The sequence below is a fragment of the Urocampus carinirostris genome, chromosome 15, assembly GCF_059441175.1.
Source record: "Urocampus carinirostris isolate Australia breed hairy pipefish chromosome 15, RoL_Ucar_1.0, whole genome shotgun sequence".
Taxonomy (NCBI): domain Eukaryota; kingdom Metazoa; phylum Chordata; class Actinopteri; order Syngnathiformes; family Syngnathidae; genus Urocampus; species Urocampus carinirostris.
Genome location: NC_142363.1, coordinates 23,882,951 through 23,895,768, shown reverse-complemented (window position 1 = coordinate 23,895,768; position 12,818 = coordinate 23,882,951). Strand labels below are relative to the sequence as shown.

Here is a 12,818-nt window from a genome sequence, read left to right as displayed (position 1 = left end):
CCTGGTCATCCTGGAAGGGGGATACCACTTGTGGGGTCCCTTCTCAGGGTTTCTTTTTTTCCTCACGCTCAGGTTTTGAGTTGTTCCTTGCCCGCATGTTGGTTAAAGATCAGGTGATTGTGTCATTGTAATCCTGTGCAGTCCTTTGAGACATTTTTTTTGTGATTAAGGGCTATATAAATAAATTTGACTTGACTTGACAATGAGCATGAAGTTTCCAAGCAAAAGTGCCGGAATCGATGGATACTACCCTGTATTTTTTCGTATCGTATCGACTGCAAAAGTGTCGCCCACCCCAAGTAGGAGCCCCATGGTGCAATATTTATTAGGTTTGAAGAGTGGATACGAGTTCTGCATCAGCAATTTGTTGCAGATGTTGAATTGCAATGTTGCCATAATCACTTTCACTTACTTTGATTCTCCTCAGAACACTCGTAGAGCACCTTGGAAACGTCCTCCCCCGTTATTTTGCAGACTTCATTAGCGACAGCTCAACAGACGACGCCCCCCCACTTCAAACAACGCAGTCATCTGCTCCTATTGCCTAGTATCCCGCAACAGTCCCTTGACTCGTTCCAGCCGGCAGCTTCCGACTCTAAATTGTTCTGGCAGGCCCGGCGTTTGCCTCAAATCGCCGACGACGGGGACTCTCCTGTTAGCGATTACGCTGCTGCTGTTGCCGCTCAGCATCACCATTGATGCAAATCCTTCGCCGAGAGAGAATAGAGGACATGTCGTTTCATCCATTGTGCCTCCTTAAAGGCATTCCCAAACTGATTTCTTTTCAACTAGACACATAACATGTAGTGTTTCCCACCACAATTATGCAAATATGTTGTGAAATATTCCACGGGCCGTGGGACTTATCTCAAAGTTGACTCATCTGGCTTGTTTCCTCTACACTTCAGACACCATTAAAGGAACACTACAGTTTTAAATTGGTGAATCCCATTAACATGACAGGTGAGACAGCTCCAAAACAGACATTAATTGTAGGGCCTCATAACCAATGTTCCCTCTAATTTTCCACGGGTTTGAGCGTTCACACAAAGTCGGTGAGCAGCGCTTGGAACAACAATGAGCAACCAAAATCCCTAGTGTGGCAAGATAATTAATTATCAAACATGTCCAAAACTTGACATCAAGTTATATTTTGCTGAGTTTCCGGCAATGCAAAATTATTTTTCTCTTTTGAATGAATTGACTCATGTACTATTGCAAAGGTTGTACGGCCTACAAAAGTCGTTTGTTCTTACATTTCTTTCACAAGATATCCATTTCTTTTTATTTCCTGATATATTTTGTCGCATAATATTAACATTTTGGGGGCTTATTTAGTCGGTTGTAAGATACAGAACGGTACTTAATCACAAGTACAATGTTGGCAACAAGATTCACTTAATAATTGGTAATTATTTGAATGCAACACAAACTTTTTCTTCTTTTTTCTGTCTTTTTTTTCTACATTTTTTTACAATTCCTTTAAAAAAATCTCATTGTGTTTATTTTTCCCCAGCTATTCCTTTTTTTTTGTTCTCTATTTACTTTTTTCCTACATTTCTTTATTTTCTTTTTTTCTGGCTTTTTTCTAAATGTTTCCTTTTTTCTCTTCCTTTTGTTTCTTTTTTTCCTCAGCTTTTCACTACTTTTTTCATTTTGGTATTTTTTTCTTTTTTGTTCTATTCCCCCTTCCTTTAAGTCATTTTGTGCATATTTTTACATAATATTTGGTCATGTTGGGATTAAAGAAGCAAAAACAACCCGAAGAGCCGTTTAGGACCCGAAAGAGCCGGTTCCTTTTAGTGAGCCGAGCCAAAGAAGCCGGTTCCCCGACAAACTCTACTAACTTTACTCAACTTCGTTCTCCTTCGACTCGACCTCAAAATACAGCATTTAGGACACAACGTCAGGGGAACCCGTGTATTCTTACCGTCATGCACTGTAACTTTGACTTAAGTCGCTTCTTAATTAATAATTTTGAGCCCTGATTTTTGTGCGCTGGCTAGATTTTCTTGTGCGCTGAGAATGTGCGAGCAGTGCGCAATTGCGCACGCGCGCAGCTTAGAGGGAACACTGCTCATAACTGTTTTTTCTGAGTCTTCGACCTCCGTTTCGTAACATTACATACTGCTGTTACAGTGTGCGTTCCTTGTTTGCCTTTTCATATGTGTTTTTCCCCTGGATGCGTTGCAGTTGGTATATGTTTGCCAGGCTAGCACCCCGTTAGCGTAGGGACTGCCAAGGGCTTTCCTGTTTGGTTTGCTCCAGGTTGGCGCTCGTTTGCTGCCCATCGTGTGTTGTTTGGCTTGATAGCCTGGCGTTAGCGCCAGATTTACCACGTCTCTTGGTTTATTCCGGCTGGTTTTGCATTTGTTGTAGCTGTTGCTTGTTTTTGGTGTTGGTTTCCAGTTACCCTAGCTGTTCCCTGCATGTATTTTGGTTGGCTAGCCTTTTGTTGACCGGTCCTGGTCAGACACTATTGGTGTTTTTTTCAGTTGCTTGCTCTTTGTTGTACAATTACCACGTCCACCTACGACACAACGCCTAGGCATTCTCAACAAAAAATACCAAAACTTGGCTTAAAGGATTTGTAACCCCTTCGACTAATTAACACTTTAAACATTATGGCGACAAGCTTTCTAGGGTGCTGGTGTTCCTCCGATGACGTAACAGCTCAAGGTGATAAAGACATGCTGTCATTTATCTCGGGGCAATAGTTAGAATATACGGAATTATGGATTTTATGCAAAAGCATGTACGATTTCCTCACATTATGCATTTGTAAGAATTTAGGATTATCTTTAAAAATACTGTCACCTCCGTGTCTCTGTGCATCACTCATGCCACAAAAAGCTATGTAAACATGACAGGATCGAGGCTTTGTTCGGATTTAAGTGGAAAAATCTTAATGACTTAATGCGAAGCTCAGGACGGCTTGACAGAATACCTCAGAGGCCGTCAGTTTTTTTCTTTTTTAAATCTGCAGTAAGTAAAGGAAAAGCAGCAGGAGCAGCAGGCAATGAATCCTCTCGCCCTCTGTAGAAAATCTGAAATCTAGCCACATACCAAATTTGTCACTCAAAGAGTTAATAGGCCCGGAAACGTTCACACCACATGCCTTTTGCTGAGCAAAGCTGTTGGAAAACATATGTATTGTTTTTGATATATGAGACAATGCATTTTTGTTGTGCATTGAAAATTTAATTAGGGAAGGGGAAGTCCCTATATCAGGCATCATATAAGGCAATCTGTCTGTTATGGCTCCTTCCACCAGAGGGTGCCAACCAGGTTTGGAACTGGGCACAGGACTATTCAATCACAACACACTTGTCCCTAATCATCCTGACCCTTAGTAATGACATTTTGGACAGTACACGTCGTTGGGTCAATTGCATTTCCACTGCCGCGCCAGGTTTGTTTTCATTAGTTTTGTTTTTCTCACTTGGACACTCTAGTAGTTGTTGTTGAGCCCACTTGTCAGTTTGTTACTTTGTTTCTTAATTTTCCGTTTCAGGTCCGGTCTTTGTTCCCGGTTTGGAGTTTGTCAGGTTTCGTTTGGTTTGGACATGTCATGTGTTACAAAATGAAATTCAACTGTTGTTGTGTGTGTAACCTCTGAAATAAGGCAATTAGAAATAAATAAAGGGATGATTTGACATTTAAAAACAATGTTAAAACTTGATAGAAAACACATTGTAATAGTTATTTGATCATATGACTAAATTATCCATTGAAACTAATTTACCGTATTTTCCGCACTATAAGGCGCACCCTAAAAGCCTTTATTTTTTTCAAAAGCTGACCATGCGCCTTATAATACAGTGCGCCTTATATATGGATCAATATTAAGTTGCAAAGTCTTGCAACTAAGGCAAGCAGCCGCCGACTCGATTTTCCCCCGAAGGCGATGTAGTCCGCGGTGTATGCTGGGATTTATATACCGGCGTTTCATTTCCTAGCTAATGTGTCAATCATCATTTGAATCAGTCACTATTGGCTAAAGTTATTTGGAGGTCAAGGGGGCGGATCCTTTTTATCATTTATAGGCTGGCATTGGCTTAAACGGCATCACAAAGCCTGCAATTGGCCAAAAAAGATGAATGTTTATGGCACGTGGCTGACGGCATAGATAAAGCATTTTTTTCTATTCTGTATTTGAAATTATTTTATTCTCCTGGATTTACTACCCTCACGGATATAAAAGGACATTGGCTGCACATTATTATGAACACAACGACTTCGGTGAGCTACTCCGGCTTTCTCTATTATCCCTGTATCTTGTTTCAGACTGAACTCAATGTTTCTGTGATAAGCGGTGCAGATAATGGATGGAATGGAGTGTCTATTTTTAAATTAAACTCAATTCCAAGTGTTTATTGTCATATGCACAGTAAAGTTGCGAGCGAAAAAGAAAATAGATACTAAGGAATGGTTAGCATTTCTTGAATCCCAAGACTTTAACCTTCCGAATGATGGAACGATGCATTTGAGTGACATCTTACGGACACCGCATCCGCACGTGTTCTCGACACGTATTTGCGTCTTTGCAAGCTTTCGGAATGTTAAGGGGGTAATAAGTTGGACTGAACTATCTGACTGTTTTGTCGACGTTCCCATTGTAGGGCTTTATAATCCGGTGCGTCTTATCTATGTCAAAAATAGGACCAAAAACTATTTTTTGGGGGTGAGCCCTATAACCCGGTGCGTCTTATAGTGCGGAAAATACGGTAATTAGCGAATTTGCAATTCCTTCTTTCAATATTGTGAAAAAAAACACAGTGAGTGTCATTAACATGTCATTGATTGCTGCGGGAAGAACATGCAGCCCAGAGTAGACAACGGCCAGAACCTGTGAATAGCATAGCAATCGTTAGCATGGCATACTGCCAAAAAACCTTCGTTTTGACTCCAACCGGTGACGGCGTCATTTACAAAGGAGGAAATGCCTGAACTAGACAAGTTTTCTATTTGTAGTTTTAAAGAAAACTTTGCTCGTGGAAACATATTTTAACATTTAAAAAGCTTTGAGCGTTTCGAGGGTTTGTAGTGACAACATTTTCAGATGGCCAGAAAAAGAGAACTTTCGTGTGAAATTCGACACTATAGTGTTGTCCTAAGAAACGAAGGCTTTTCTGTGCAAGAAACTGCCAAAGAACTGAAGATCTCCTATTATGGTGTGTACTACTCCCTTCAGAGAGCAGCACAAAAAGAAGGCTCCTACCAAAATAGAAAGAGATGTTGCAGGCACCGCTAAGCAATAGGACAAGTACACAAGAGTCTATAGTTTGATAAAACCCACCAGTTTCATCTTCGGCACGGGTGTCAAACAGGCGGCCCGCGGGCTAGAGGGATTGAATCCGGCCTGTGAGACAACACTCAGAGAGGCGCGTGAGAAAAACGAGCTGCAGGTTGAAATATGTCAACTTGATGTTGCCAAAGCCAGGTGCCTCGAACAAAGACAATGTACTTGTATTCCTCTCTCTCTCTCTCCCTCTCTCTCTCTTTCTCTCTCTCTCTCTCTCTCTCTTCCACCCCTTTTCTCCCACTCTCTGTCTCTGTCTCTTTCACTCTCTGTGTCTCTTTTTTTCTCTTCCTTTGTTGCTCTTTGTCTCCTTCTCTCTCTGTGGCTTTTTAACTTCTTTTGCTCTAACTTCCTTTTTTCCTTTTCTCTTTCTCTCTTCCTACCCTATGCGCTTTTTTCCTCTTTTCTCTCCTTCTTTCTATTCCTCTTTGGATTTCTTTCTTCCTCTCCCTTTCTTTTCCCCCCTCTCTCACGACTTTTTATCTCTTTTGTTTCTCACGCTCTCTCCCTCTTTTTCTTTCTTTGTCCCGCCCTCTCTCCTTTTCCCTCCCTCTTTCTCTTATTTCTTTATCTCTCTATTTCTTTCACTTTAATCTACTAGTCCAGCCCCCGACAGAATGTTAGTTCTATCGAGTTAAAATGATTTTGACACCCCTGATCTACAGTGAAGAGGTGACTCCCAGATGCTGGCCTTTAAGTCTGAGTGGCAAAAAAAGCCGCATTTCAGAATGGCCATACAAGGAAGAGAATCAAATGGGCAAACGAACACATTGGGCAACTCATTTGATAAATAAAAGTGCTTTTTTTTCATGCAAAACAGAAAATCTTCTGGATGACCCCAAACCTCTGAATGGTAATGTATGTTTACATATTTATTTGAGCTAGCAAGCTAGGCAAAAGAAAAAAAAAATCTATAACATCGTTAAACCTGAAGAGTTTTAAGGGACAATGTGCATTATTTGACCACTAGATGTTGCTTTATTGTGTAGCACAATAAACAAACGAGTGCTATGAAGCACAAGGAAGAATTCAAAGTTGTAATTTACTCATTTTGCAATATGAAATCTAACTGTACCTGGACAAATACCGTCCCGAAGATGGCGGATCCCGTCGGGGAGGCTTATCGTAACAGTTCACGTTGTTCTGTATGAGCGCCAGGTCGGGCCTGGCCACGGCCGCCACAGTGACGGCCCGTCCGACCAGCTGCAGTGCGTCACGGATGTAGAAGCTGATTGGCTTGCGTCCTACTTCCCCATATGCAAGCAGCCCCAGTGGTCCTCCCAATGTGTGCAGAGAGTCCGGCGACAGAGGGTACCCCATCACCCACTGGAGCGCCGGCAGCGACGGGGCGAGCCGTTGCGCCACCCGCAAAACCGCCGATAAACACTCCGGGTCAGACCCAAGCAAAAGGACGCTGGAAACGGGCGAGGTGGCACCGACTAGGCGCGAGGAGAGGATGCCCAACACCTCCTCTTCCCGTTGGTCTTCCCGCCTCTCCTCGCTGGCCCCAACTCTTCCGCTGGAAACTTGAGTCAGATTGAGTGTGTCCCAAAGGTGCCAGGATGCTCCGCTGTGGGTCCGCAGGTGGGACAGCAGACCGTGGCTGCCTTCCTCCCAGCCGGGGCACAGGACGGCCAAGCCCCCCAAGCCTCCCTCTTCTGGAGCACCTCGGTCTCCGTCGCCCCCCTGCAGGACTGCCAGCAACAGTCCGGCCAGGGACGACGGGGGCACCCGGGCCGACATCTGCAGGTGGAAGGCGTTCTGTTAGGGAAGAATACAAGATCATGTTAAAAATATATCTACAATGGTACCTCTTTATATGAGCACCTCTTAACACGAGAACCTTTTACTCCCAATCAATGTTCTTAATCGCCCGCACACAAGAAAATCTAGCCAGTTCACAAAAATGAGGGCTCAAAATTACTAATTAAGAAGCTAATTGAGTCAAAGTTACAGTGCATGAAGGTAAAAATACATTGGTTCCACTGACGCTGTGTTCTAAAGGCGGTATTTTGAAGTCAAGGTCCAAGTAGAACGAAGTTGAGTAAAGTCAGTTTTTTCAGAACCGGTTTCTTGGGCTCAGCTCACTAAAAGGAACCGGCTCTTTCGGGTCCTAAACGACTCTTCAGGTTGTTTTTGCTTCTTTAATCCCAACATGACCAAATATTATGCAAAATTATGCACAAAATGACTTAAAGGAAGGGGGGATAGAACAAAAAAGAAAAAAATACCAAAATGAAAAAGTAGTGAAAAGCTGTGAAAAAAGAAACAAAGGAAAAAAGTAAATAGAGAACAAAAAGCAAAAAAGTAACAGCTAGGAAACAAATAAACACAATGAGATTTTTTTTAAAGGAATTTAGAAAAAACGGAAAAAGAGGAAAAAGTTTGTGTTGCATTCAAATAACTTCCAATTATATCCAGGGAATCTTGTTGCCAAAATTGTACTTCCACTAAAAAATGTGACAGTTCTGTGAATTCCCCTGCGGGGATGAATAAAGTATCTATCTATCTATCTATCTTGTAACCGATTTAATAAGCCCCCAAAAATGTTAGTATTATGCAACAAAATATATCAGGAAAAAAAAGAAATGGATATCTTGTGAAAGAATTGTAAAAACAAACGACGTTTGTAGGCTGTACAACCTTTGCAATAGTACATGAGTCAATTCATTCAAAGAGAAAAAATTATTTTGCATTGCCGGAAACTCAGCAAAATGTAACTTGATGTCAAGTTTTGGACATGTTTGATAATGATTTAGTTGCCACACTTGGGGTTGCTGTTGCTCACTGTTGTTTCAAGCGTTGCTCACCGACTTTGTGTGAACGCTCAGACCCGTGGAAAATTACAGGGAACATTGCTCCCAATACAAACAAAAATCCAGTTCACGAGCAGTAACTGAGGCTGGAAACCATTTGAGACCGCTCGAGACCGCTAATTGCTCAGGATGCTTCCTGCAAGAATCTGCTCGCCCAGTTTGTGCATGCAAACTAATACAGGAAAAACGGTGAAAACATGTGCTATTAAAATTGTCGGTGTCTAATTCGTTTAAAGTTACGGTGTCTTAGATTTTGAGTGTACAGTAAGTGCTTAAATATCAAACAGTGTCTCAATCAATCTCATACCGAACAACTTCTGCCAAATGCTCCCGTATTGATGATTTCAAATCCTAGAAAAACCTTACGAACACGAGAACATTATCAATCTACGATTTTCACGGTTGCCATGGCGCCCAATTGGCTCCGCCCAAGTGGCGCCAGCTGCGGCTCATTAACAGATTGGCTTTCCGTCTTTTTAAGCTCAGTGCGCTCTCTCTTACTTTGTCAGTCCTTCAACGAACCTTTGCCCCGCAAGACGTGGGTTCAGACTTGGTCCTGTTTTCCTGTTGATATTTCCAGTCTGTATTGTTCCCGTTTATTGTTGTCCTGTTTAATATCGATTTAAAGTTTTTGCTCCCGTCTTGTTTGTACTGTTTATTTTCGATATCCTGTTTCACTATCAATCCTGTCTGTCCGTCCTGTCCGGTATCGACCCCATCTGTCCGATATCTACTCGGGTAGTTGGTATCGATCTCGTCAGCCTCTGGGTTCTTATCATTTCATGAGAGACTGCTGCCTAACGTGCATGACTCCCCATTTCCCGTAAAATAAAAGGCTTGTGTGAGAACATCACGCGTTTGGGTCCTGATCCGGTTCTGGTTCTTGACAACGATGATGTTGTCATCTGCTACAAGTTACAGAGAGGATCTGGATTAGAGCTGAAATGTTCAAAAGGATATTGGTCTTTAAAAAAAAAAAAAAAAAAATCCAGTTTAAAAATAGGTTTATGCCGTACACAACGTGAATTATCAAAAAACATAAAAAATACAAAGAAAATACGAAAGTTGACAGGTTTGCAATCTCCACGATTCCATGTAACCCAACACACATACACACGCACACACAGACACACACACACACATTTTTTGCAGCGCTCATAAATTCACATTCTATTTCATAAATAGCATCTAATTTATCATATTATTGTATTTTTTACATGTAATTGCTATTTTTATGTATCTAGAAAGATGTGCAAATCCAGCTACCAGCCTTCTTGTGTGGAGTTTGCATGTTCTCCCTGTGCTTCGGTGTGTTTCCTCCAGGCAATCCACACACATTCCCAAACCATGCATGGTAGGCTAATTCGTAGTTGTCTGTCTTTGTGTGCCCTGCGACTGGGTGGCAACCAGTTCAGGGTGTCCCCTGCCCACTGCCCAAAGATAGCTGGGATGGGCTCCAGCACCCCCGCGACCCTACTGCGGATAAGCGGGCCGGATAATGGATGGATAAAAAGATGTGTTTTCAAGCTCTTCAGAGTTCACTTCCATGCTTTTGTGAGAATGCGAGTGGACCTATTACTATTGATTTAAATTCAAATCAGGGAAAGGTGCACATTACACAAGCAATTTGAGTTACAAGCCCGGCCCAAGAACGAAGTAAGCTTGTAAGAAGAGGTGCCATGGTATATAGCAAAGAATTAGCTTAATACAGAGTTCTCTGTTTAATATTTTGTTGATTACCGTAATTTCCGGACTACAAACCGCAACTTTTGTCACGCAATTTAAACCCTACGGCCTATGTAAGAGATGCGGCTAATGTAAGGATTTTTTGTTTATTTTCTAGCCCCATGTTCCTTTGTTACTGCTGTTTTTGCTGTGTTATAGGTCTTGTGTTGTTGCGTCCCTTGAACTTTCACCAGGTTTTTTTTTTAACCGTGGCTGTTATTTGTTTAGCTGCTGTTGGTTTTTCCTGTGTTACTTGTGTCGCCGCTGTGTCTCAGTGCCCTTTTTCCCCATTTGTGTTTGCTATTAGAAATTTGAAAACACTTTCTGTGTAGCGTGTTTCTTTGTAAATATTTCATGTTCCGTTTGGGCAGATACGGCTTGTTGCCAGGTGGGGGTTATGAACATTAGTTAAATGTTTTCCCCCTTTAAATGATGTATTGGGTGCGGCTTATAGTCAGGTGCGGTTTGTAGTCCAGACATTTTGGTAATTATTTCTGTTATTTTTCACAGGCACTTTGGTACCGTTGGGTGTCCATGTTTTTCTTTGCTTACCATTAAGTTTGTTTTTGTTAGCTAATGTATTATTGCTAATGCAGCTAAAAACTGACGTTATTTCATTTATTTTTCAGTTTTAGAACATCAAGGTTTTGGGTGCTCTGAGGAGAGTGATGGACAACAAGAGTATGAGTATGGATGTTAAGAGCGGACTGTATAAGAGTGTGATTGTGCCGACTGTGTTGTATGGTGCAGAGACTTGGAGCCTGAACGCAGATTTAAGAAGGAAGTTGAATATTTTTGAGATGAAGTGTTTGAGGACTATGTGAGGAGTGACAAGATCGGATAGACGGAGAAATGAAATTGTGAGAGAGAGAACTGGAGTAGTCGTGGAACTGAGCAAGTGTGTGGATAAGAGAGTACTCGGTTGGTTTGGACACATGGAGAGGATGGATGAGGAGCGAATGTTGAAGAGGAACTACAGAGCAGAAGTCAATGGAAGAAGACCAAGAGGAAGCCCGCGATTGACGTGGATGGATGGTGTTATGAGTGCACTGCAGGAAAGAGGTCTAACTACAATGGAAGCTAGAGCTCTTGTTGGTGATAGAAAGGAGTGGAGAGGTGTTGTGAAAGGATAGTGAGATTGTGGACACGTTCTTAAGGATGGGCTGGGCACCCGTATGATGCGGCAGGGGTAAACCAGTGAAAGCTGTCGGGCTCTGCTGTTGAACAAAAGAGTGTGTTGTGTCACCCTGACCCGAGTGACATGGCCGCTTTCTGGTGTCCCATTTCATCTGGAGGGACGAAAGCATGACCAACTTGGGTGCCGAGGTGCTTAACTTGTTTGGGTGTTTGGGCAATTGGGTAGGCTATGGTCCCCAAATTTTTGTGTGTTTTTTTGCTATTTATTTCCCTTTAATTTTCTTTTTTGTTGTATGTGTGTGTCTTGCTGTCGGTCACCCCTTTTGAGGAATATGACCAAGGTAGGTAGGTAGGTAGGTAGGTAGGTAGGTAGATAGATAGATAGATAGATAGATAGATAGATAGATAGATAGATAGATAGATAGACAACATCTCCAACGATTGTAAATGTGCCAGGAAGACAAAAACAGTCAAGCATCTCCTTGACTTCAACATCTGAAAGCTTGTTTCATCATTAAATGTACGCTATCTGTTTAAATCACGCTGATACGTGTGACGGCATCCGAATCACTATATGAAACCGTAACCGTTACAGAAATACTCGGTCGTAAATTTGTTAATCGCCGTCGATTAATTGATTAGGTGCTACACAGTGAGAAGAACGTGCTAATTGTTTGCTAACCGTGCTGCCGCAGGGATTTCCCTGCATGAAGCCATCCTCACATCATTTTGGACTCCAGCGCTAACACATCTGACAACTAGCGTTGCGTCACTCGGGTGCCATTTGCAACAGCAATTGTGCTTTCACAGACGCAATGGTGCTGAAACAAAAACAGACGAGAGAAGAGAGCGAGAATTTTCTTTCGAGACAATTCGGGGAGCGTATGTCTTCGCTGCATATAGTCTTGTAAGGAAGTAAAAGGGATCAATTTTGTAAGATAATCTTTCTTAAAACACAGGTAATTTTGTCCTTTTGTAATTAAAATTCCAACTCAAAATAATTCAAAAAAATTAATTGAAAATTGGTCTTTCAAAGTCTTATTTTTTTATTTTATAATTCATTTACATTATTTACATTCTATTCTTATTTAAAATGAAAACATATCCTGAAATGATCAAACTTATTTGCCGTATGAAATAATTGAGATCATTCCGATATTTTTCCCCCAATCTTATCTCGAACACAAATTCAAAACTTGAAAAGATGCCTAATTAGGGAAAACGAATCCATTATGTTATCTTTATGGGATAACAAAACTATTACAAAAATAAATATATAAAGACCATTTTAAAACATAATGCAAATACCTCACACTGGATGAATGAATTTAAGCATAGTATTTTTTTATTCATGTAGTAATACAATTATGTTCTAAAAAAAATATATTATAAGACAAGTTTCGAATATAATTAAAATTTGTATCCTTTGAAAAACAAATTAAATTGAAATAATAAAAATAAAAAAATAAAATATGGTATTTATTAATTATGATAAAAAAAACGAATTAAACAATAAAAAATGCCAAATCCTAGAAAAGACAAATGAAAATATATTATTTGTTTTATTTACCATATGTAATAAGAAAATATTAAACAAATACAAATAATAATAATATAAATAAATTGAATTAATGAAAGTAAAAAGAAATGGATATATATATATATATATATATATATATATATATATATATATATATATATATATATATATAAATATTGAGAGAAAACATTTCTTAATAAAAATACCTAATCCCAGAAAAACAAATCCAAATATGGTATTTCTTATTCCTGTAAAAACAAAATTATTTTCAAATACATATTATAGAAAAAGAGACATT

The 12,818-nt window shown here is 40.5% G+C and overlaps 1 protein-coding gene across 1 annotated transcript in view; it reads right to left on the bottom strand.

Moving 5' to 3' along the window:
- Window positions 1-12,818, bottom strand: part of grin3ba (glutamate receptor, ionotropic, N-methyl-D-aspartate 3Ba) — a 258,657-nt gene that overhangs the window by 82,024 nt on the left and 163,815 nt on the right. The window contains exon 2 of the mRNA XM_088354891.1: window positions 6,378-7,063. Within this exon, the coding sequence (XP_088211017.1) occupies window positions 6,378-7,063 (686 nt within the window). The remainder of the gene's footprint in view (window positions 1-6,377; window positions 7,064-12,818) is intronic.